We start from the raw sequence: 27700 nt of genomic DNA, 5'->3' as shown, positions 1-27700 counted from the left end.
CTTACTGGATTCCACTTCATACAAATAAAAAAAAAAAGAAGAATAATAGTTAATAACATAATAATAAAAATAATAACTATTATCAAATGTTTTTCGATAGATTTGTGATGATAGTCTGTTTTTGGAGTCCACAAGCTGACTTAGTGGTTAGCATTTTAGGCCGCGCAGTCAGGAGACATGAGTTCGAATGTACGCTTGGGCATATCTAGCACTATAAATAAACAAATAAATAATCATTCTGTTAACAAACTTTCTATCAAGTCATGTATTTAATAAACGGGATGACTTACAAAGTCAGCAGGAGACTCCATAATTATTTTAGTGTAATGTTTGGTCAAACACAGACAATGAGGCACAGAGAAAAATATAAATTGTAACATATACAACAATTCTACATACCCAGCCAGGTGTTCATCTTTTCAGAGCTGCAGTGCTCCAATAATGGTTGGATCAAAACATCCTGGTCTCCTTTTGGGGCTTCTCGGGTGAATTTCTGTTTATAAGCAACAACAGTACATATGTTAAAAAAGCTGAAAAATATGAATAATGAAAATACAGTCATATTAATTAGAGTAATGTCAAATATTACACTAATTAAGCACAGTGGTACAAGAGTATACGTTTTTGGGTAGATGAGTGGTCTCGCGGCTACTGTTGTAAATTGGGGTTACGAGCACTCTTTACCACTAGTTTCCATAGCAAATGCCACAGTGAACTTCACAAGATGCGGCCAAAACATTCTGGTCTTATTCGCTACGATTAGGTAATAGCTAGAGATTTACATACTTTGTTTTTCCAAACCATGAGAATGAAGAAAGAGAATGTGAAGGACAGATGAAAAAAAAAACACAGCCAAAACGTTGGTGATGCAGTTTGAGCGTAGCACTGCCAGTCTGCGTCATACTGAAGCAGAATGAGTCAATAAAGCCAGCCAAGGACATTTGAATAAAATAGAAATGGCGGACATTTCTCTGTGAAAATCTGGAGAAGCTGTTGAAGGCGTGTAGCAGAAAGGAAATATCGTAAAATAGGGATGTCCAAACTTTGCTGAAGCATAAATTAAAGCAAGCTATATAAGAATTAAGCCTGAACAACATCACTTAGGTTTCAACTGTTAATTACACCAAGAAAGTATAAATGATTCAATATTAAATATTAAGAATACTGTATTTTCCAGACCATAGGGCGCACAGGATTATAAAGCGCACTGCCGAGGAATGGTTTATTTTTTTAATCTTTTTTCATATATAAAGCGCACCGGATTAAAGAGGGCATTAAAGGAGTCATATTATTATATAATTTTTTCTAAATTGAAAACACTTCCTTATGGTCTACATAACATGTAATGGTGGTTCTTTGGTCAAAATGTTGAATAGATTATGTTTTACAAATCATCTTCAAGCCGCTTTCTGGCAGTCTCTTCCGAATGCGCCGTTTTGTGGGCGGTCTTCTTTACGTGGCTCACCGTAGGCAGCATCTTCTCTCCGTCATCTTTGTTGTAGCGGTGTAACATGCAAGGATGGGAGTGGAGGAAGTGTCAAAAGATGGAGCTAACATGACATTCAGACTTTACTTAAATCAATAACGGAGCAGCATCTCCTCATTCCGAAACAACAGCACCGGAAATGTGTCCTGTGAAAAAACCGTCCGACCGGAACACTCTAATAATTAAAGTTCCCTGGGTGAATAATGTAAGCTCACTACATCGGTATGTTTTAGCGCTTTCCTGACAAGTTTACTGAAAGATATAAGTAAGAATTTTACAATACTTTATATTAGAAATGGCAACAGGGGAGGATGAATGTCACATAAGAGGATAGAGAAAAAGAAGAAGCTTATCGATTACAGAGTCTTCACGGTCTACAAAGGCTGACATGTGCAATTTTTCAGGATTTATGTAGATCCCAAAAACAGATTAGCAGGTATCAGAAGGTAAGAAAAGTTGCTTTTGCAAAATATTGCTAAACAAAACGCTAGATAATATGTCTTACCTTATACACAGACCATAATATTACTTCATATGTTTAATGTGCTGACAAGCCATCAAGCGGTGCGGCTTCACAGCTTATCAAATTCGTACCAAAACATTTTGATACGTTCTTGAGTGCCGTGTGTAATGTTCCATATTTTCAATGGAACATATCAAATGTTGGTGTTGTTTACTTGAGTCATATTGCAGTCTACATGTATCTTTTGTGTGGGAGGCTGCCATCATAGAGCAGTGTACACGTATCTCTTATGTTTGACTGCCATCTACTGGTCACAATTATTATACCATGTACCTAATAAAATTGCTCAACCGAACGTATTCCTCGCATTAGGCCCACCAGGTTATAAGGCACACTGTCGACTTTTTTGATAAAATAAAGATTTTAAGTGCACCTAATAGTCTGAAAAATACGGTATGTGAAAGTCCAACTCCTACTTCAGTTTATTTATCTGACTGCCTCCCTAAAGTTTTGTAATCAATCAAAAACATCAAACAACGATAACATTCGGCAAAAATTGGGAAGTGTGGAGAGAGTTTTGCATACTATGCATCATGCTTCGTAGTGGAATTAGATGGGTGAATTAGGTATGGTGATTAGACATTTTGTGCAATGTCCACATAGTTCAGTGGCCTGGTGACATTTCGTGGCACATGCATGTTACTTTGATGTGTGCCTTTTTCATTATTTGCACCATAGGTGGGTCCAATTTTTGGGTTGTTACATATAAATAATTACAATGCTCTTGGATTTGTAATCTAAGGGAGATAATGTGCGGTGTATTAACTCTGATGTTATTAAAATAATATTATCAAACAATAACAGACCACATTGAACAGCCCGACGGGCCGGACATGGTCGTAGTTTGGGCACTTCTGCCTTGGAATTCCGCTCTCGAAGGTAAATGCTGTACATTAGTGTTTTTCGATCTGTCGTACGTGTACCACTGGTCAGAGCCGTGTCAAGAAAGAGTACGACCAAATCGGTTTTAAAGTTGGCAGCAAAATGGTGCTCTGTAGTCACGTGAGGGGCTTTTGATCAATCATTTAGGAGATCCTCAGGCCATTCTGATTGATCAAAAGCCACTCACATTTTGATGCCAACTTTAAAACCAAGTCGGCCATACTCTCTCTATACATGGCTCTGGCACTGGGGTTTGCAGTGATACGCCAAATAATTGCTTAATTTAGGGTTCCCTAAACTATAGCCCGCAGACTGTCCAAAGTTTTTTTAAACATGAAACTTGATACATTGCAATAGTGTTACCGCCTGATGGATAAAGTCAATAGTGATTATTTTTGATCATGTGCATTACACATAAGTGTGGTGTGCACAGACTCCATGGACAGTGGGGCAAAAAAATATTTAGTCAGTAACCAATTGTGCAAGAAGAGAGAGACCTGTAATTTTTATCACAGGTATACATCAACTATTACAGACAACATGAGAAAAAAAATACAGAAAATCACGTTGATTTTTAAATAATTTATTTGCAAATTAAGGTGAAAAATAAGTGTTTGGTCAATAAAAGGTAATATCAATACTTTGTCATATACCCGATGTTGGCAATGACAGTGGTCAAACGTTTTCTGTAAGTCTTTACAAGGTTTTTACACACTGTTGGTATTTTGGACCATTCCTCCATGCAGATCACCTCTAGAGCAGTTGTGGTGGGGCTGTTGATGGGCAACACGGACATTCAACTCCCTCCAAATATTTTCTATGGGGTTTTTGATTGATTGATTGACCATGAATTAACCATGACTTGATTAACGTGGACCCTGACTTAAACAAGTTGAAAAACTTATTCGGGTGTTACCATTTAGTGGTCAATTGTACGGAATATGTACTGAACTGTGTGAAGTGAATTGTGAATTATATTTATATAGCGCTTTTTCTCTACTGACTCAAAGCGCTTTACATAGTGAAACCCAATACCTAATTTACATTCAAACCAGTGTGGGTGGCACTGGGAGCAGGTGGGTAAAGTGTCTTGCCCAAGGACACAACGGCAGTGACTAGGATGGCAGAAGCGGGAATCGAACCTGCAACCCTCAAGTTGCTGGCACGGCCACTCTACCAACCGAGCTAAACCGTGCAACCTACTAATAAAAGTATCAATCAATCAATCAATACTTTTATTAGTAGATTGCACAGTTCAGTACATATTCCGTACAATTGACCACTAAATGGTAACACCCGAATAAGTTTTTCAACTTGTTTAAGTAGGGGCCCACGTTAATCAATTCAAGGTTGAGATCTGGAGACTGGCTAGGGCCACTCCAGGACCTTGCCCGGGCGGTATGTTCGGGATCATTGTTGCTGATAGCCCCAGCCATGTTTCATCTTCAATGCCCTTGCTGATGGAAGGAGGTTTTCAATGAAAACCTCACGATACATGACCCCAATCATTCTTTCCCTTACACCAGTGGTCGGCAACCCTCGTCCTGTCCCACAGACGCAGTCCCCCCTCCCTTTTTTAAACAAATCTGGGACACTATTGACTTGTCTGATAGGGATATCATCAACAGCAGCTTGATTTCTGGCTGTGTCCCCTCCTTTTGTAAAAGAGCTGTAATTGAGCCTTTGTTTAAAAAAACAGGTCTTGATCCGACAAGTTTGTCAAATTATCGGCCCATTTCCAAATTACCTTTTGTGTCAAAAATTTTGGAGAAATGTGTTCTGGCACAACTGCTGCCTTTTTTAAATGAAAATAGCACTTTAGATCCATTTCAATCTGGATACAAAGCTTTGCACAGTACTGAATCTGCACTTTTGAAGGTTTTTAATGACTTGCTTTTAATGTCGGATTCTGGCAGCTCTGCCATTTTAGTGCTTTTAGATCTTACAGCTGCCTTTGACACAGTCGACCACACAATTCTTTTAGACCGCCTGAGAGACTGTGTGGGTGTCAGGGGGACTGCGTTAGAGTGGTTCAGATCCTACCTATCAGAGAGGTCCTTCTCTGTCAGGCTGGGGGACACCACCTCTTCTTCTGCCCCGCTTTACTGTGGTGTCCCCCAGGGATCTATTTTAGTCCCCATTCTCTTTTCCTTATATATTCTCCCTCTTGGAGATATTTTTAGGAAACATGGCGTGTTCTATCACTTTTATGCAGATGACTGTCAAATTTATATGCCGATTTCAAAAGGCCACGCCCCCCTGACACCCCTTCTCAACTGTCTATGCGACGTCAAGGCTTGGTTAGCCCAGAATTTTTTAATAATGAATGAGGGAAAAACGGAAATTTTAGTTTTTGGTCCGGCCCTCACTGACTTAGGACCATTGCAAAATGATGTGCGTCCCAAAGTCACCAGCCTTGGCGTCACTATAGACAGCGATTTTAAACTTGACAAACAAGTCAATGCCGTTTTAAAATCGTGTTTTTATCATCTTCGTCTTTTAGTAAAGGTAAAACCGTTTTTATCATTTAACCTTTTTGAACAAGTCCTGCATGCTTTTATTTCAAGTCGCCTGGACTACTGCAATGCACTTTATGCTGGGATTAGCCAAAAAGCTCTCTCCCGGTTGCAGTTAGTCCAGAACGCGGCAGCACGACTTTTAACAGGGGCCAGGAGACGCCAGCATATAACCCCAATTCTTCAGAGTTTGCACTGGCTGCCATGTTCATTTTAGAATTGATTTTAAAACATTGCTGTTTGTTTTTGAATCTTTACATTGACTGGCACCGCACCTCAGTATATCTCGGACATCATCCAAATTTACACTCCTGCTCGCGCTCTGAGGTTCAAGAGCCAGTTCCAGCTCGTGGTGCCCAAGAGCAGACTTAAGACCAGGGGAGACAGGGCCTTCTCTGTGGTCGGCCCTAAGCTCTGGAACACTCTGCCCCTCTATGTTCAAACTGCTTCCACAGTGGAATGTTTTAAGTCTCGTCTTAAGACCCACTTTTATTCTTTGGCTTTTAACACTACATGAGTTGTGTGGTCCTCTGTCCTCTGTTGTCCTCTGTGTTTTTTTTTATACATTTTGATTTCTATTTTACTGTTTTAATCGCTTTTACCCTTTAAAATTGTTTTTAATCTTATTTATTTGTATATTGTTTTAATATTATTTTATATGTATTTATTTTTATTTTTTTATTCAGTCATTGGTGGAGTATAACATTGTTTTTAATATTGTTTTTAACATGGCTGTGCAGCACTTTGGAAACATTATTGTTGTTTAAATGTGCTATATAAATAAAGTGGATTAGATTGGATTGGCAACCCAAAATTTTGAAAGAGTCATATTGGACCACAAATACAAAAAAGTTATCTGTCTGGAGCCGCGAAAAAAATAAAAGTCTTATTTAAATGTTATAATGATGGCAACACATGATGTAAGTAGCTAATTAGCTGCATTGGCTTACTATCAAAATGACTATGTGACGCAGGCTGGCACAAATCTTCATTGACAGAAATGTTGAAATTTAATATTTATTCTACGCATTTTTACAACTTGGAAAACATTAGTAAAACTTCTTAGAGCGTGAGATAACTCCTGGAAATGACAGTTTTAAAATGGCCAAATATATAGATGTGTGTGTCCAAGTTAAAGGAAACGTGAGGCTCTCTTCTTCTAATGGATTTATCAAAATCTATGCAAGCTGGGTAACGTTTGCTGTGGTCTGGAACAACATGGCGCACAAACAACTATCAGAAATGCAGCCAATATTACATACAGATAATGTGTCATGAAAGATGGAAAAATAAACAAAATACACATGAGTAAAGGAAATTAAATGAGTTCAAATATAGCTAGAAATAAGTTATAACGATGCAATATGTACATACAGCTAGCCTAAATAGCATGTTAGCATCGATTAGCTTGCAGTCATGCACCGACTAAATATGCCTGATTAGTACTCAACACAAACCAATTACAACAACAAAGCTCACTGTTTTGCATTCACACGGTATAAAATGTTTGGTGGACAAAATGAGACAAAAGCATGGCATAAAACATGTCTTTCTGTGGCAGGATCGGAGAAATGTGTACATCTGAACAAACGATCTAGTCACAGTCCACACAATGGTGAGTTCATGGCCCACTGAAATTAGTAGGACACAACGGCACTCGCCAAATACTCTCCTCAGTGAAGCATGTACACAAACATATTAAACAGTGGGCTTTCTAACAATTAGGAATGTTTGTGTCGTATTTGTCCTCCTACGGAAACCATATTACAACAAAAAACATATTTTTCACCAATTTTTTTTTCCATTTCCATACATTTTTGAAAAAGCTTCATAGAGCCACCAGGGCGCCGCTAAAGAGCCGCATGTGGCTCTAGAGCCGTGGGTTGTTGACCCCCGCCTTACACGGATCAGTCCTCCTGGTGGTCTCTTTTCAGAAAAACAGCCCCAAGACATGATGTATCCACCCCCATGCGTCACAGTAGATATGGTGTTCTTTGGATGCAACTATGCAATCCTTCTCCTCCAAACACGACAAGTTGAGTTTAAACCAACAAGTTCTATTTTGGTTTCATCTGACCATATGACATTCTCCCAATACTCTTCTGGATCATCCAAATGGTCTCTACTAAAACTACAGACTGGCCTTGGTCATGTACTGGCTTAACCAAGGGGACATGTCTGGCACTGCAGGATTTGAGTCTCTGGCGCTGTAATGTGTTACTGATGGTAGCCTTTGTTACTTTGGTCCCAGCTCTCTCTGCAGGTCATTCACAAGGTCCTCTGTCTGATTCTGGGATTTTTTCTCACCGTTCTTGTGGTCATTTTCCCCCCACGGGGTGAGATCTTGCGCGGAGCCCCAGACGGAAGGAGATTATCAGTGGTCTTGTATGTCTTCCATTTTCTAATACTTGATCCCACAGTTGATTTATTGACACCAAGCTGCTTACCTATTGCAGATTCAGTCTTCCCAGCCTGGTGCAGGTCTACAATTGTGTTTCTAGTGTCCTTTGACACTATGTCTTGGCCCTCGTGGAGTTTGGAGTGTGACTGTTTGAAGTTGTGTCAGGTATCTTTTATAATGATAACGAGGCCAAAAAGGTGCAATTAATACAGGTAACGGGTGGAGGACAGAGGAGCCTATTAAAGGGGAACATTATCACCAGACCTATGTAAGCGTCAAAATATACCGTGATGTTGCAGAAAAAAGACCATATGTTTTTTTTAACCGATTTCCGAACTCTAAAAGGGTGAATTTAGCGATTTAAACGCCTTTCAATTGTTCGCCTATCGGAGCAATGACCTTTCACCCGTGACGTCACATCGTGAAGCGACTCGCCATTTTCTCAAAGACATTACACACACCAAGTCAAATCAGCTCTGTTATTTTCCGTTTTTTCGACTGTTTTCCGGTACCTTGGAGACATCATGCCTTGTTGGTGTGTTGTTGGAGGGTTTAACAACGCAAACAGAGACGGATTCAAGTTGCAACAGTGGTCAAAAGATGCGAACGTCCCTCGTTTGTTCTGCACACTTTACCGATGACAGCTATGCCACGACAGAGATGGCAAGAATGTGTGGATTCCTGCGACACTCAAAGCATTTATAACGATAAAGTCAATGAAATCACAAAGGTGAGTTTTGTTGATGTTATTGACTTATTCAGAGTGTGCTAATCATACATATTTGGTCACGGCATGACTGCAAGCTAATCGATGCTAACATGCTATTTAGGCCAGCTGTATGTACATATTGCATCGTTATGCCTCATTTGTAGCTATATTTGCATCCAGCCTTTCCCTCTACCCACATTTGATGCCAAACAAACACATACCAATCGTTGGTTAGAAGGTGATCGCCAAATTCGTCCGCGCTTTCTCCCGTGCCGCTGTCTGTCGTGATATGGCTCAAAAGCTTCTGTTTCTTCTTTAATTTAATTTTCGGTACCTGCTTCCACACTCCAACCATCCGTTTCAATACATGCTTAATTTGTTGAATCGCTTACGGCGCTGAAATCTGGGTCTGAATCCGAGCTACCTTTCTGTGCTATCCGCCATATTTGTTTCTGGTGGTTTCACGCAGTGACGTCACAGGACAAAAGAATGGTGGATATAGCGATTGTGTAAATCAGGCACTTTGAAGCCGTTTTTCGGGATATTGCGTGATGAGTAAAATTTTGAGAAAAACTTCGAAAAATGAAATAAGCCACTGGGAACTGATTTTTATTTGTTTTAACCCTTCAGGAATTGTGATAATGTTCCCCTTTAAAGAAGTTACAGGTCTGTGAAAGATGGAAATCTTGCTTTTTTTGTATGTGACCAAATAGTTACTTTGAAGAGGAATTTTTCAATTAATTAATAAAAATCCAACAATGTGATTTCCTGGATTATTTTCCTCATTCTGTCTCTTATTGTTGAAGAGCACCTATGATGGGAATTACAGGCCTCATCTTTTTAAGTGGGAGAACTTGCACAATTGGTGGCTGACTAAATACTTGTTTGCCCCTCTGTATAGGTACTTCTTCAGACAACCTTCCCAATTGTTGGTCCCATCATTAAAAAAAACAAAAAACAGAATCAAACAATATGTAGTACAAAAACACACAATTTTCCCACTGAATTATGTTGACAATATAACAAATGTCAAATAGCACCATAGGCAATTCAACAATACACCCATTTAATCAGCCAATCAAAGTTTACTTATGTAACCCTTAATCACAAATGTCTCAAAGGGCTGCACAAGCCAGATCCCACACCAGGGCAAGAAAAAACTCAACCCAATTGAATAACATTGAGAAACCTTGGAGGGGACCGCAGATTTGCGGACCCCCCTGGGTCACAGAACCAATTAGACTTGTATCTTGAGGTAAAGCTAAAATATAATTATCAAGATTAGATTACAAGAAATAGTTTGTAGATTTTACAAAAATAAACTCATTTAAGATGTATATGGTTGAGGAATAAGTTATATTTTATGTCTTGAATCATAATTCCAATTACTACAAATTACAACTTTAACCAAACAGTATTTGTAAATATAACAGAATAATTTTCAGTGGATCTAAAATGTCATTCCATCCAGATCAAATAGAAGTTTATAAAAAGGTAAGTATAAAGTTAGGATTGAATTTTATATGCTTTGATTTGTCAAATCACTGAGAAGTAAATAGTGGTACAGTTATGAAAAACTAACGATAAGAAAAATAATATAAATTTTTTTTTTTATTGACATACATTTGAGATTAAAAGCTGAGATAGGCTCCAGCACCCCCCGCGACCACTAAAGGGACAAGCGGTAGAATATGGATGGATGTTTAAAACAGTGATTGTCAAACTGTGGTGCGCCAAAGAATCACTTGATTAAAGTAGTGTTTTATTTTCCTATATTCAAACAGTGTTACTGTTTAAACAGTGTGTAATGTTACAGTGGCCAACAATATTAAATATAGTTGTTAAATAAAACCTCTGCCTTCTTTTTATGAGAACTTGGGTCTACTACGCTACTTTATTTTGATGTTGGTCATTATGGTGACGCTTGGAGAGCCAAGTTTTTTCTGAGATGGAACTTGGTGAAAAACGTTTAAGAACCACTATTACCCCCAAAACAGCACTTATGTTTGCAATGATGTCTTCCTCCTCCCCAAAATAGAATATATGGCAAAGTGAGTGTACCTCCACAGTGATATGCAAAGGATCCACAATCTGCCAGATGATGAGAGACAAGAAATCGATGCCAAGCAGGACGCCAACAGTCGCACAGAGCTTCCAGGGCGCCAGGTGCTGCAGGGGCACACAAGATGAGGGTCACACAAGGAAAATACAAAAATCCTTTCTATGTCATTTTGTTTGAAGGGGGGATTTATGAAGCCACAAATAGACTAGCCTGAGCTGCGGCAGAAACAATGATCCATCACTAACGGAGGCCAATACAGTCTGCCCTCAAAGCACTGGGCCGTGACAGCAGCAAGACAAAAAAAACACACGAAAAAAGGGAATACCCATCATCCCAACTGCATCAGTGAAAAGAAATGTGTTTACTATTAGATTTAGTTTGACGCTCTGTCGTATTTCATCTTTAGTTTCCCCGTTTTCCGGTCTTGGGGTGGGACAACAAATTGCCTCACCTGCTTCCCATCTGTGATTAGAATGACTAAAAAGGTCGACATTACCGCCTACACGTGCCTGGAGCTTTATTTTCTTCTTTGAGTTCACCGAAGTGTTCGCTGGGAACTAAGGGCCTGGTTTACCATACTAAAATCCAAATAAAATGTGTGTGCAATCTACAAAATACCATGAATGTACCCTATTTTCGGACTATAAGTCGCAGTTTTTTACATAGTTTGGCCGACTTATGTGTGAAATTATTAACACATTACCGTAAAATATCAAATAATATTATTTAGCTCATTCACGTAAGAGACTAGACGTATAAGATTTCATGGGATTTAGCAATTAGGAGTGACAGATTGTTTAGTAAACGTATAGCATGTTCTATATGTTATAGTTATTTGAATGACTCTTACCATAATATGTTAACATAGCAGGCACGTTTTCAGTTGGTTATTTATGCGTCATATAACGTACACTTATTCAGCCTGTTTTTCACTATTCTTTATTTTTTTCAAATTGCCTTTCAAATGTCTATTATTGGTGTTGGGTTTTATCAAATAAATTTCCCCCAACAATGTGACTTATACTCCAGTGCAACTTGTGTTTTTTTTCTTCTTTATTATGCATTTTCGGCAGGTGCGACTTATACTCCGGAGCGACTTATACTCCGAAAAATACGGCCGTGTTGCGTGCGATTTACTAACACCGCGTGTGCAATTGTAAAGTTTGAGTTTATTTCGAACATGCAAGCATACAAAATGACACATCACAATTTCCAGTTTCTCTTTTCAACATGTTCGAAAAGGAGTAGGAAGAAGCAGAGCTTATTTAATCTTACCCCTTTTCTTTTACATAACAGTTGCGAAAACTTTTGTTCACTTTCTATTCTCAATGATTTCACAATATACTCCCTAGGTAATCACAATAAAAATAAATAAATAAATAATGGTGAAGTAAGTTATATTCCATACAATGAGATAAGTAAGATTACTTGAGATTGACAGAATGAATGGATAAATAAATTCAGAATGTTCATCATGGTTCTTCTTTTTTGTACTTTGTAAACACTTTAAGTTTGAATAGTTTCTTAAAGTGAATCATATTAGTACATTGTTTGATGCTTTGCTTAATCCATTCCATAATTCCGTCAGCGATCCTGTTCCATCCCCCTACAATGTTTGTCTGATCTTGAATGGGATTGTGCTGAAAATTTTAATTTTCCAGAAGTTACTCTCCTGAAGGAATGAATAAAGTACTATCTAATCTAATCTAATTTAATTCCAATACAGATGTACTGAAGGTTTTAAGTGTTGTACGTGGATACAAATGTTTTAAATTACATTTTTCTTTAAGATTAAATTTCTCCTCTTTTGTTAAGAATTGTTGGATATTCTTGGGTAGCAGGTTATTGTTTGCTTTGTGTATCCTTTTAGCTGTTTGCAAATTCACTAGGTCATGGAATTTCAGTATCTTTGATTCAACAAATAAAGGGTTAGTATGTTCTCTATATCCAACATTATGTATTATTCTCACTGATCTTTTTTGTAACAGTGTTAATGAATGAAATGTACTTTTTTAGTTATTTCCCCATATTTATACACAATTACTCAGATATGGTAACACTAGTGAGCAGTAGCGAATATGAAGTGATTTTTGATTTAGAACATGTTTTGCTTTATTCATTATTGACATGTGCAGACCGCCTTATTTAAATGATGATTTAGCGTGTAATTTAGTGGTCCCCACCCAGCGGTCCATGACACAATTGCTACTGGCCCGCACAGAAAAAAAAAAAAAAATGTATATACTACCGCATCTTCTCCGACTTCACTTTCGCCCGTCCCACTAAACACACCAATAATCTTGTTAATAGATGTATATTACAACTCCTTTGTTCTAGTGCATGGGACAATGCACATTAATGGACATATAAAATGTTAATGTGCCAAAGGCTATTATTTCGTGCTCATTTTCTTGCCGTGTTTATCTGCCACACGTAGAAAGCCGTTCCATGAAAATAATGCATCCATTGAACAGGTTCCTGGTGGAAAAAAGATTAGGGAACCGTAGTGTAATATACAGAGCATCACCACAGAGAAACTTTCATTGAGAAAATGATTGAAAGATTCAATCAGTCAATGTTTACTTATATAGCCCTAAATCACTAGTGTCTCAAAGGGCTGCACAAACCACTACGACATCCTCGGTAGGCCCACATAAGGGCAAGGAAAACTCACACCCAGTGGGACATCGGTGACAATAATGACCCAGTGGGACGTCGGTGACAATGATGACTATGAGAACCTTGGAGAGGAGGAAAGCAATGGATGTCGAGCGGGTCTAACATGATACTGTGAAAGTTCAATCCATAATGGATCCAACACAGTCGCGAGAGTCCAGTCCAAAGCGGATCCAACACAGCAGCGAGAGTCCCGTTCACAGCGGAGCCAGCAGGAAACCATCCCAAGCGGAGGCGGATCAGCCGATACACAGGCAAGCAGTACATGGCCACCGGATCGGACCGGACCCCCTCCACAAGGGAGAGTGGGACATAGAAGAAAAAGAAAAGAAACGGCAGATCAACTGGTCTAAAAAGGGAGTCTATATAAAGGCTAGAGTATACAAATGAGTTTTAAGGTGAGACTTAAATGCTTCTACTGAGGTGGCATCTCGAACTGTTACCGGGAGGGCATTCCAGAGTACTAGAGCCCGAAATGAAAAAGCTCTATAGCCCGCAGACTTTTTTTGGGCTTTGGGAATCACTAATAAGCCGGAGTCCTTTGAACGCAGATTTCTTGCCGGGACATATGGTACAAATACAATCGGCAAGATAGGATGGAGCTAGACCGTGTAGTATTTTATAAGTAAGTAGTAAAACCTTAAAGTCACATCTTAAGTGCACAGGAAGCCAGTGCAGGTGAGCCAGTACAGGCGTAATGTGATCAAACTTTCTTGTTCTTGTCAAAAGTCTAGCAGCCGCATTTTGTACCAACTGTAATCTTTTAATGCTAGACATGGGGGGACCCGAAAATAATACGTTACAGTAGTTGAGGCGAGACGTAACAAACGCATGGATAATGATCTCAGCGTCTTTAGTGGACAGAATGGAGCGAATTTTAGCGATATTACGGAGATGAAAGAAGGCCGTTTTAGTAACGCTTTTAATGTGTGCCTCAAAGGAGAGAGTTGGGTCGAAGATAATAATCTTATTATGAGAAGATTGTTTAAAATAAAATTAATCTGGCATTTACAAGGTCTACATAAGGTCTATCACCTAAGGCAGCATACTAAGGCCGCTTCGAGAGGCTGGTAAAGGAATACATTGTCTCCAGACTTCCCCACACATTCCACCCATACCAGTTTTCTTATCGCCCCAACCGCTCCACGCAGGGCGCCATCTCCTCTGTACTCCTGAGTTTAGAACATCAGGAAGGAAAGGACACAAATGTACGGCTGTTGTTTCTGGACTTCAGCTCGGAGTTCAACACCATCATCCCACAGCACTTGGTGGGCAAACTGGCCCACCTTGGATTCAGTACCCCCCTTCGCAACTGGCTGCTTGACTTCCTCACAGTTAGACCCCTCCTGTGCCATCTCCCTGAGCACCAGCTCCCCCCAGGGCTGCGTCCTGAGTACGCTGCTGTTCACGTTGATGACCCATGACTGCTGCGCCAGGTCCACTACTAACCACATTGTTATGTATGCAGAAGACATGACAGTAGTGGGCCTCATCCGTGACAACAACGGTATAGACCACAGGGAGGAGGTGAAACATCTGGTTGACTGGTGCAGAACCAACAACCTGGTCCGGAACGTCCACAAGACCAAGGAGATCATCGTCGACTTCAGGAAGCCCCAGTCCAGCCATCATGCTCCACTCTTCATCAACGGCACAGCGGTGGAGATGGTAAGCAGCACCAAGTTCCTGGGGGTGCAAATACCTGACAATATGACCTGTAAAAAGAGCTCAGCAGCGCATTACCTTTTTGCGTCTGAAGTTTACTGGTAAACACTATCTTGCTTGCGGTTCTAAACTGCTGTCCTAAACGTCTTAGCGATTGTTTGCACTGTTACAAAAGTGCCTAAATAATGTGCAGATTAAGGCTATGCTACTTTGCTATTGTGTTAGTTGGTTTGCGGGTGTACCGTGTGCTTTGAACGTTACATTTGTTTGTGTATGTTGTTTAAGAGTGGATTATAAGCAGCTGGCGAGTGACTTCCTGATACTGCGAGCATTATGGGAAATGCAGTTGAATTATGGCAAACTGCATAGTTTTTGTACAAACGTGTCAATGGTCTGGTTAATTGATAGAATAGTAGGCGAATGTTTGTATGAGATATGTGAATACATTTGTACAACTGAAACCTAAACATAAGACTCATGAGTGCAGATTGTACATTATTAGTCTTTATCTATTGATATTGGTACATTAATGTCGGTGGTGTGTATTAATGGTGGTATCTATATTGTGTGTAATTTATGGTCTACTCAAAGCATACTTACAGTCACGGTCCAAAGTTTACATACACTTGTGAAGGACATAATGTCATTCATGGCTGTCTTGACTTTCCAATAATTTCTACAATTCTTATTTTTTGTGATAAGAGTGATTGGAGCACACACTTGTTTGTCACAAAAACATTCATGAAGTTTGGTTCGTTTATGAATTTATTATGGGTCTACTGAAAATGTGACCAAATCTGCTGGGTCAAAAGTATCACTTTTGGTGATGTACAAATGTTACAATCAAATCAAATTAGCCTCATGGCATGTGAGTGATTATGATTGATGACACCTGTTGACTTCTTTGACCCTATTTAAATAGGGCTCATTAGACTTGGTTACAAACGCGACAATGGGAAAGTCCAAGGAACTCAGCACAAATCTGAAAAAACGAATCATTGACTTGAACAAGAGCAACTGTGTAGACAATTATTTTTAAGTATAAAGTGCATGGTACAGTTTTGTCACTGCCACAATCAGGAAGAAAATGCAAGCTAACACCTGCTGCTGAGAGATGATTGGTCAGGATGATCAAGAGTCAACCGAGAACCACCAAAAAGCAGGTCTGCAATGAATTGGAAGATGCTGGAACACAGGTGTCAGTGTCTACAGTCAAGCGTGTTTTGCATCGCCATGGACTGAGAGGGTACCATGCAAGGGTACAGAAGCTCCATAAGCGACACCTTAAGGCTCGTCTAATGTTTGCTGCTGATCACATGAACAAAGATAAGGCCTTCTAGAAGAAAATTGTGTGGTCAGATGTAACAAAAATTGAGCGGTTTGGTCACAATACCCAGCAATCTGCTTGGAGGAGAAAAGGTGGGGCCTTTAATCCCAGGAACCCCATGCATGGTGGTGGTAGTATTAGGCTCTGGGCCTGTTTTGCTGCCAATGGAACTGGTGCTTTACAGACAGTAAATGGGACAATGAAAAAGGAGGATTACCCCCAAATTCTTTAGGACAACCGGAGGTTGGGTCTTGGGCGCAGTTGTGTGTTCCAACAGGACAATGAGCCCAATCACACGTCAAAATGGGTAAAGGAATGGCTAAATCAGGCTAGAATTAAGGTTTTAAAATTGCCTTCTCAAAGTCCTGACTTAAACCCCATTCAAAACATGTGGGCAATACAGAAGAAACAAGTCCATGTCAGAAAACCAACACATTTAGCTGAACTGCACTAATTTTGTCAAGAGGAGTGGTCAAAAATTCAACCAAAAAGCTTGCCAAAGCTTGTGGATGTCTACCAAAAGCACCTTATTGCAGTGAAACTTGCCAAGGGACATGAAACCAAATGTTAACATTGCTGTATGTATACTTTTGACCCAGCCAATTTGGTCACATTTTCAGTAGAGCCATAATACAAACCCTGTTTCCATATGAGTTGGGAAATTGTGTGCGATGTAAATATAAACGGAATACAATGATTTGCAGAACCTTTTCAACCCATATTCAATTGAATGCACTACAAAGACAAGATATTTGATGTTCAAACTCATAAACTTTTTGTTTTCTTGCAAATAATAAACTTAGAATTTCATGGCTGCAACACGTGCCAAAGTAGTTGGGAAAGGGCATGTTCGCCACTGTGCTACATCACCTTATCTTTAAACAACAATCAATAATTGTTTGGGAACTGAGGAAACTAATTGTTGAAGCTTTGAAAGTGGAATTCTTTCCCATTCTTGCTTTATGTAGAGCTTCAGTCGTTCAACAGTCCGGGGTCTCCACTGTCGTATTTTACGCTTCATAATGCGCCACACATTTTCGATGGGAGACAAGTCTGAGATGCAGGAAAGTACCCGCACTCTTTTTTTGCGAGGCCACACTGTTGTAACACTTGTCTTCCTGAAATAAGCAGGGGCGTCCATAATAACGTTGCTTGGATGACAACATAAGTTGCTCCAAAACCTGTATGGACCTTTCAGCATTAATGGTGCCTTCACAGATGTGTAAGTTACCCATGTCTTGGGCACTAATACACCCCCATACCATCACAGATGCTGGCTTTTGAACTATGCGCCTAAAACAATCCGAATGGTTATTTTCCTCTTTGTTCTGGAGGACACCATGTCTTCTGTTTCCAAATATATTTTGAAATGTGGACTCGTCAGACCACAGAACACCTTTTCACTATGCATCAGTCCATCTTAGGTGAGCTCGGGCCCAGCCAGGTCGGCGGCGTTTCAGGATATTGTTCATAAATGGGTTTGGCTTTGCATAGTAGAGTTTTAACTTGCGCTTACAGATGTAGGGACCAACTGTAGTTACTGACAGTGGTTTTATGAAGTGTTCCTGAGCCCATGTGGTGATATCCTTTACACACTGTCTGTTTTTGATGCAGTACCGCCTGAGGGATCAAAAGTCCGTAATATCATGGCTTACATGCAGTGATTTCTCCAGATTCTCTGAACTTTTTGATGATTTTACAGACCTTAGATGGTAAAATCCCTAAATTCCTTGCAATAGCTCGTTGAGAAATGTTGTTTTAAAACTGTTCGACAATTTGCTTACTAAGTGGTGACCCTCACCCCATCCTTGTTTGTGAATTACTTAGCATTTCATGGAAGCTGCTTTTATACCCAATCATGAACCCACCTGTTCCCAATTAACCTGCACACCTGTGGGATGTTCCATATAAGTGTTTGATGAGCATTCTTCAACTTTATCATTATTTATTGCCACCGTTCCCAACTTCTTTGTCACGTGTTGCTGGCATCAAATTCTAAAGTTAATGATTATTTGCACCAAAAAAATGTTTATCAGTTTGAACATCAAATATGTTGTCTTTGTAGCATATTCAACTGAATATGGGTTGAAAATGATCTGCAAATCATTGTATGCTGTTTATATTTACATCTAACACAATTTCCCAACTCATATGGAAACGGGGTTTGTAAATTCATAAAAGAACCAAACTTTATGAATGTTTTTTTGTGACAAACAAGTATGTGCTCCAATCACTTTATCACAACAAAATAAGAGTTGTAGAAGTTTTTGGAAACTCATGACAGCCATGACATTGTGTCCTTTACAAGTGTATGTAAACTTTTGACCACGACTGTATATGAATTTATACTCAGATGCTATTATGTGTAGTTTGCTATTTATAATGGTGCTGGGCTTGGTAAGTGTTATTGTATGTGACGTTTATTCTGCCAGTGTTAATTACTGTGGTGAGTGGGAGAATAAATAACTGTCTTTAAATGCATCTAGTGTTTATTTGATTACTAAAACTGTACATTTGACATTGTTTAGGTTATTACCTGCTTATTCCACCCGCTATTTCAACTGTTTATCCACTACTTCACTCCTACATCTACACAGAGGTGGGTAGAGTAGCCAAAAACTGTACTCAAGTAAGAGTACTGTTACTTTAGAGATTTATTACTCAAGTAAAAGTAAGGAGTAGTCACCCAAATATTTACTTGAGTAAAAGTAAAAAGTATGTTGTGAAAAAACTACTCAAGTACTGAGTAACTGATGAGTAACCTGATTATGGCAACAAATAATGCACAAAAACATAAAAATATCAATGAGCAAATTCAGAGCCAGGAATATCTCTTAAGCAACTAAAACAATAATATATATTAAATAACAATACATTAAAAGAAAAAAAAAAAGGCAAATTGAGCCACAATAACTTAACAGCACCATAGGCTTAGTAGGCATTCATTAATTGATTGACTGAAACTTGTATTAGTAGATTTCACAGTACAGTACATATTCTGTACAATTGACCACTAAATGGTAACACCCCAATAAGTTTTTCAACGTCAATCAATTATTTAATAAATGACCAAGTCGAGGTGATCTACCTCATGTACATACACACACGTATCATATATATTAATATGTCCAGGGTGTACGACGCTTTCCCCCCGATTGTAGCTGAGATAGGTGCCAGCGCCCCCCGCGACCTCAAAAGGGAATAAGTGGTAGGATATGGATGGATGGATGTATATATATATATATATATATTTATATATATATATATATATATATGTATATATATATATATATATATATATATATATGTGTATATATATATATACTGTATATATATATAATTTATATTTATTTATTTTGCCGTTTTTGTTTACATGTTAAAGGTGTTTTAATGAATATATATGCATGTTTAACACATAGATTCCTATCTTTCATGAAGACAAGAATATAAGTTGGTGTATTACCTGATTCTGATGACTTGCATTGATTGGAATCAGCAGTGCTGTAAATGTCCACGTTTTCAAATGGAGGAGAAAAAAAGTTCTTCCTTTCTGTCTAGTACCACATGAAAGTCGTTGGTTTTTGGCATCCCTTTTGTCCAGCTTCCATATTCGTTTTTATACACTTTACAAGAAATATATTGGCGGCAAACCCCGTAGCTTGCAAGCTTGTTTGCGCTGGCTTTCGGAGACTCTTATTTTGTTAGCGCAGGCGCGATGGAGCGGCACTTTTATTGTGAAGTCAGGAACCGTGCGATCAGTCTTTAGGCTTTTGACGGGAAGTACGGTTGAAATAAAAAGTGTCTTTTTTCCTTTACACTTTTGATTGAAACTTTTGTTAGTAGATTGCACAGTACAGTACATATTTGAACCACTAAATGGTAACACCCCAATAACTTTTTCAACTTTTTAAAGTCGGATTGGACGTGTGACGGTCACGTGACCGCCTGGCTCTGTTTGATTGGTCCAACGTCACCAGTGACTGCATGTAATTGGTGAAACGCAGGCATGCGTAGATCCCACTTTGAAAAACCAAAACAAACATTAATAGATCGATGAAAAAAAGTAGAGAGTAACGAGCTGAATGTACATGAATGGAGCGGAGTAAAAGTAACGTTTCTTCTCTATAAATATACTCAAGTCAAAGTAAAAGTGTGTTGCATAAAAACTACTCTTAGAAGTACAATTTATCCCAAAAGTTACTCAAGTAAATGTAACAGAGTAATTGTAGCGCATTACTACCCACCTCTGCATCTACATCACTCCTTAATGCCAAGAGTCAAATAAAAAGGGAAAAACTTGGACAATTGTGAGCTGAGTAATTGCCATATACATTGTTGGAAAACGGAACACATATTGTGAAGTTTGCGGACAAAACAACAGTGGTGGGACGTATCATGATGAGGAGTTAAACATTTTGGTGGATTGGTGCAAAAGTGAGGCGGTATAGCTTGGTTGGTAGAGTGGCCGTGCCAGCAACTTGAGGGTTGCAGGTTCAATTCCCGCTTGTGCCATCCTAGTTACTGTCGTTGTGTCCTTGGGCAAGACACTTTACCCACCTGCTCCCAATGCCGCCCACACTGGTTTAAATGTAACTTAGATATTGGGTGTCACTATGTAAAGCGCTTTGAGTCACTTGAGAAAAGCGCTATATAAATATAATTCACTTCACTTCACTTTGCACCAATAAAAAAAAAGACCAAGGAGATGGTGGTGTACTTCGAAAAGGTCAGACACCCTCTTCCATTGCAGCAGATGTGGATATAATGTTCAGCTCTTATCTCGAGACCTCAATTGGAGCCACAACACTTCCTGTCCGCTCAACCAGTGTCTCTGGATAAGGGATCTCCATCCTTAGAAGCATCTACCTATGTGTGGCGGAGAGCAGGTGTGGCACAACAGCCGAAGAAAGGAAGGCTCTGCATAGAATGTTGAACGCTGGTTAGAGTGTCCGCCCTGAGATTGGTAGGTGGTGAGTTCAAACCCCGGCCGAGTCATACCAAAGACTATAAAAATGGGACCCAATACTTCCCTGCTTGGCACTCAGCATCAAGGGTTCGAATTGGGGGTTAAATCACAAAAATGATTCCCGAGCTCGGCCACTGCTGCTGCTCACTGCTCTCCTCACCACCCAGGGGGTGGAACAAGGGGATGGCTTAAATGCAGAGGGTAATTTCACCACACCTAGTGTGTGTGTGTGACTATCAGTGGTACTTTAACGTTAACAACAAACGTCATCATCAAGAGATGCAGAAGATGCATCACCAAGGGTGACCAAGGATCCCACGTCCCCTACGCATCTCTTTGACCTCATGCCCTCAGGCCGGAGGCTGCAGAGCATCCAGAGTAGGATCACTAGACTGAGGAACAGCTTCTTTCCGGAAGCTGTTTGACTGCTGGTGGTCTATAGCAATGGATACTAATCAACCCCCGCCCACATTGAAAGAGTCGACTGGCATGACTTATAGCTACAATACGACACATGATGTTCAACTATCCAAGCAGGGTGAGTAAATGTAAAAAAGTAAAAAGAAAACACTTGATTGGATAATACATCATCTCACGTTGTAGGAGATGATTAAAGAATGCTGAACTCGGCAGCTTGGCAAGATTTAACTAGGCTCTCTAAAATCCCACTCACAGCTTCTCTTTTTGCAATTACCTTTTTCTTATCCTTCTTCTCATCCTTCTTGGTGAAGAGGGTATGGACCCACCAGATCTTGGTAAACATGCTGCCGTACGCAAGGCTGAAACCCAGACCCAGCAGCCACAAGCGGAACTAGTGGAGAGGAAAGAGAAATCAAAGACCTCACAGTGAGGGCGGATTAATATATCACACAAATGAATCAAATCAGCTTCAAGGGTACTTGCAATCATTAAGCCTTGTCTGACTATAATAGACTTTCTAAAAGGACCTTGAAATGAAATTGAACTACCAGGAGGCGCAGCAATTCGGCACTGACATTGTGAATCTGCTTTTGCTGTCTTGCGGTGGACAACACAAGGGAAGGCCTTTAAACAAGGAGGGAATTAAGATGAGAAGGTAATTATCTTTTTCGATCTGCGGTTGCTTTTGCTATTTAATTTGTTCATTAGTTCGACCCTGAGTTGCAAAGGGCAGAACGTGACACCAACTAAAAACTTATTTCATCCGCTGTCCACCGGAGATGTGCACGGTTAGTTTCCAGCAAGATCAAATCAAGTTCAAAGTGTTCGGATGCAAGTCAAAATCCACCGAATCTCTTACACAAAACTTTTTAAAACACGGACCTAAACGTTTGCGAATTTAGTTTTTTTGCATGAATTTTAAACTCTGACATGAATGTGTTCCCCTAGGTAAATCGTCACTTTGCCCACGACATTAGATTCAGATTAGATTTAGGTTTATTGGTCCCCGTTAGGGAAATTCATTTTCACTGCCGTACATTTAAACATATAGACATTACACATCACAAAACTAAAATAACAAAAAGACATCATACATGACCGACACATTTACAGGCTTTTTCAGACGGGTCGGCCGGGCCTGCTATTTAGGGCGGCTATAGCTGCAGGGATAGGGCTTTTCCGGAGGCGGGTTCTGTACCTGCGACCTGATGGTAGTGGGATTATATATTTCTGTAGTGGGTGACTGATATCCTGGACTATTGTGTTTGCCAGTCGAGTGATTGCTACAGCAGTGGTGTCCAAGTCAAGGCCCACAGGCGTGAGAGTGGATGTGGCCATGTGGCCCCCGATCTAAAGTTTGACACCCCTGCTGTAGAGGAAGCCGTGATATAGTGTGGCCACCCTGAAGTTATGTGTGATGTAAAGTTCTGTACAGTACAAGTGTTTGTGAAGTTGTGAATGCGTCAAGAGAGGCTTGGACAGCTGTGGGTCTGTGTGTGGGTTTAGATGCACGTGCGCGAGGCAGAGAGTGACAGCAGTCGACAGTTTGACAGTTAAATGGGTTACACTTTCCTATGATTCTGCTTGCCACGTTTTTGCCGATCCTGGTGACGTGGTTGTGGAACACTGAAACCTGTTTTTTTCAATAATAATGATCACCTGATCGATTTGATTTGATTTGCATAGTTAGTTTCACACAGAGCCAAAGCCAGGTAAATGATACGCATTTTTAATGGTTAATTCAAAGTGACATTACAGTCTTTTGATACTCATCTCACTGGATGTTTCCAGGTGTCTCTATTTAACCAATCATAATAGATCCCACAGCTTTCTGGACGTCATCTTTTACAATATTGTTAGTTGGGGTGCCAGAAAAAAATCTGAAATGGCGTTGCTTATTTATTACGATTCTGAATCGATTATTATTTTTAGGCCATTAGGCTTATTCATTGTGTGTATCGTCAACAGCCAAGCTTTTGTAACCGGTAACCTGTTTTGAAAAGGTCCCACGTTACATAGCGGCTTCACCGCATCGCAGATTTTTGAAAAAATACTTTAAAAAAAACTATTAAAAAAACTTTATTGGCCTAAATTAACTGTTCACTTGTATTAAAAATTAAGAGCACCAGTCAGAAAAAAACATTATAGACAGAAAAATAACACAAAAATCTGAAAACTGCCAGGCAGATCAAATCTAATTTAGTTTTTATTATTTAAAGGAAAATTTCACTTTTTTTGGGAATTCTGCCTATTTACAACCCTTATATAAGACAAGAATACCTTGTTTTTTCTGAAAAAAAAAAAAAAAGCATTTTATGTCTTAAATTATCGCAAGCAAAAGTCAGCTAACAGTGGAGCCATTGGGAGTTGCTCTTATCCGCCAAAAAATCGCTCTAAAAACATCCAAAAATCTCCATTAACGTTTTACATACACACTGTAAGTATATATGTAATGTTTTTGATTGATTGATTGATTGATTGATTGATACTTTTATTAGTAGATTGCACAGTTCAGTACATATTCCGTACAATTGACCACTAAGTGGTAACACCCGAATAAGTTTTTCAACTTGTTTAAGTCGGGGTCCACGTTAATCAATTCATGGTAATTCATGTAGTAACAGGTATATTCATAATACCAAGTAATATTTCTGTATTTTTGTCATTTTGAGCAGACTGTGGCGTATTAATTTCACAGAGCGCATCACAACGTTCGCTTTTCCCTTCAACACTATCTTCACCATGCAGACTTCATGAGAGCGAACGATTACTTTGGGACAAATTATATTTTTAAGACTGAATATAAGGGGTATGATCTACAAGTTTTAGAAGCTGTGTGCTAAATAGATGCAGATTGAATGAAATCCTAAGCACCATGGAGCATTAGTGCGAAGCGCTAATCAAGCAACAAAAAAAAATACTTAGAACATAATAAAACAATCCTCTCTTAGTGGGCAGAATTATGAAGAATTAAGCATAATCCTCAAGAAGGGGGAAAAAAGTGCTGCAAACCAGCGTCTTTTGTGTCTTTTTCGCCATCATGCAAATTTTCGGACTTGTGAATCTGTTAGCAATGCCATCTTTCACAAAATGCTAGTTAAAAAGATGCGAGTCATGCACGAAAATGCAAGCTCAAGAGAGCAACTACTGAAAAAGATCGCTGACCTGCAGAAAGACATCCAAACGCATGTCAGATGAGATGCAGAGGAAGGACTCACTCAGCTGACTGGAAACATCGAAGACCGGTGAGGCCGCCTCAGCTAATGGAGACACAGTCCTCCGGGATCCGTCCTCTTCCTGCCAGCGACCTTCATGTTCCACTCCAAACAAGAGGGCTCCCTGGACTGAGGTGGTCGTTCGCAGGCGGAGAAAGCCTCCGATCGGGATTCACATTGTCACACAGCCGACTCACAACAGGGGACACACTGGACCAGGTCATAAGCCATGGACTGTCCATTGCGTGTCTTGTTGTTGTTGCCCTGGCTGTGTCTGACCACTATTGTGTCTCGTTAATATCACCAGTCCCCGGTGAGAACAGTGAGGAAACGCTACATAACGTCTGGAGTGGCTGCAAATCATATTAAGATTTTACAGAACGCTCCTGCTGAAATTTTACTTGCATCATGCGACGTCATCGTTGATCGTTTTACCAGTAAACTGAAATCAACTTTGGACTCAGTAGCTCCACTTTTAACAAAAACAATCAAAACAAAACCTACATCTCCATGGAGAAACAATGAACAATTACATCAGTTAAAAACAAATTGTAGGAGTGCGGAGAGGAGATGGAGGAAATCCAAAATAAGAATACATTATCAGATTTTATATCAACAACTCAAGACCTACAATAACACAGTTAAACGGGCCAGAATTCAACATTATTCACAACTCATCACACAACATAAAATCAACCCATGGTTCCTTTTCTCCACTTTTTCTATTTGAACAAGTACACATTTTTTAATAAAGCTTTTTAAAACATTTTGCGGACCACTGCAGAACCAAGATCAAAGACATCAGCTCTGGTCTCCAAACACAACACGTTTTATATGCTGACACAGCTGATCTGTTGTCCTTGCCTGAGGAAACACTGGATCGTTTTATCCTGGTTAAAGCATAGACACTTGGTTGAGTTTTCTTCCAAATAAACCAAATAACTTACCTTTTAGATCCAATTCCTACATCACTTTTTAAATCATTTTACGGATTCTTTGAGGAACAGCTTTTAACCATTATGGAATGCTCTCTCCAGACAGGTGTCTTCCCCGCCGCTCCCTTTCTGAAGATGAGCAGTTTGGACCCAAATATTTTTAATAAATACTGACCTGCAGCCAACTTACAGTTTTTAAGTAAAATTATTTTTTTTTTTTTAACCAAGTCAACGACTTTTTAAATATTAATAACATTTTAGAAAGACATCAGTCTGATTTCTGAAGGAACCACAGTACAGAGAGAGTACTTTTAAAGATTTTAAATGACAGGTAGAATTTAGATAATAAAAAACTAACAGTACTGGTTCTGCTGGATCTAGGCGCTGTTTTTGACATAGTAGAAGTAGACCATCACATTTTATTAAGAGCCTTCGACCCCTGGTGGGTCTCTCTTGTACTGTTTTTTAACTGGTTCTGCTCCTATCTCACATACATATTTTTTTATGTAAGCATGGAGACATGTTCCTCGGAACCCACAAGATAAGATGTGGGGTTCCTCAAGGCTCAGTTTTAGGTCCCATTTTTTTTTTTATGTTTTCTATTCTGCCTCTTGGAGATGTCATTAGGAGACACGGCATCGGTTTCAACAGTTACACTGATGATATACAGTTGTACATTGCCGTGTCTAAAATGCCCATAAAACTGCATTAGACATCAAGTCATGGATGTCAGTAAATTTCTTACAGCTCAACCAGGACAAAACAGAGGTTTTATTTATAGGTCCTGAAGACGAGAGGGAGAAACTACCAAAATTACAAAATTTTAAACCAACACCGTCTGTAAAAAATCTGGGCATTATTTTTGACTCAGATCTGACTTTTTTCCCACATATTGAAAATATTACAAAAATAGTTTTTTATCATCTTAAGAACATAGCTGCCTGTTTCTCTCACAGGCCAACACGAAGGTGCTAATGCATTCTTTTGTTTCCTGTCATTTAGACTATTGTAATGCCCTGCTCTCTGGCCTTCTCAAAAATTATATCATACGTCTACAATTATTACAAAACTCAGATGCATGCATGCTGACGAGGACCAGAGGATGGAAGCACATAGTAGCCCTCTAGTAGTCCAGCTTGAAAATGACCAAGTAAGTGTGAAGATGTTGAAGTGGGTCTGTTGAAGCTTCTTCACATCAAAGTATGAACCAGCTCGCCACCCGGTGGGGGAAGAGCGTAATGGCAAAGAAAGGAGAAGAGGAGCTGCACCAGTAGCCCAGAGACTGCCACCAATTTATGTAAAAGCACAGGTGCCACAGACCTGAACCCCACTCCGCCGAAGATGTTATGTGTGTGGCCAAGGGGACCACCTGTCTTCGGACTGTCCAGACAGAGAGCGTGATCAGTCAGGAGACTGTGTCGGAAACCCCTCGCCAGAGCCTGTACATCATCTCCTGCTGGGCCAAAGAATAAACAAGATGAACCACCCTGACAGGTGAGAGTGGGAGGGGTAGATACGCATCCCCTATTAGATTCCGGCAACTCCATATCGCTGGTGCGGGCGGATCTGGCGGCCACCACTGAGGGAGAGACGGTTCCAGTGACCTGTGTTCACGGTGACGTCCAGCAGTACCCCACCACGTCCCTACAGCTGCAGACAGCGAGGGTTGAGACCACACAATCCAGGTTGGTGTGATCCCGAACCCCCTTGTTCCACTGCTAATTGGAACCGATTGCACCATATTTGACAAGTACTGGGTAGCAGGAGTCAGCCAGAGGATGCCCCGGCGCCAGGGACGGTGCCATTGTAGAGGGCAACTGCCAGTGTATCCAGCCTTTTGACGGACCAGGTCCCATGCTTCATGTCTAAAGACGGTAAAGCCTTGTGTACATGGTTGAAAGTGAAGCAGCTACGGAC

At 39.8% G+C, this 27700-nt stretch overlaps 1 protein-coding gene across 3 annotated transcripts in view; it reads right to left on the bottom strand.

Moving 5' to 3' along the window:
- gabbr1b (gamma-aminobutyric acid (GABA) B receptor, 1b) overlaps nt 1–27700 on the bottom strand; it is a 665116-nt gene that overhangs the window by 103909 nt on the left and 533507 nt on the right. For all 3 annotated transcript variants that reach the window (XM_061908314.1, XM_061908315.1, XM_061908316.1), the window contains 3 exons: nt 21908–22024; nt 10579–10686; nt 400–493 (listed from right to left, as the gene is read on the bottom strand). In XM_061908314.1, coding sequence (XP_061764298.1) covers nt 400–493; nt 10579–10686; nt 21908–22024 — 319 coding nt within the window. The remainder of the gene's footprint in view (nt 1–399; nt 494–10578; nt 10687–21907; nt 22025–27700) is intronic.

The sequence above is a fragment of the Nerophis ophidion genome, linkage group LG08 (genome assembly GCF_033978795.1).
Source record: "Nerophis ophidion isolate RoL-2023_Sa linkage group LG08, RoL_Noph_v1.0, whole genome shotgun sequence".
Classification (NCBI taxonomy): Eukaryota; Metazoa; Chordata; class Actinopteri; order Syngnathiformes; family Syngnathidae; genus Nerophis; species Nerophis ophidion.
The sequence above is the reverse complement of the archived record's forward strand: the minus strand, read 5'-3'. Positions and strand labels throughout refer to the sequence as shown.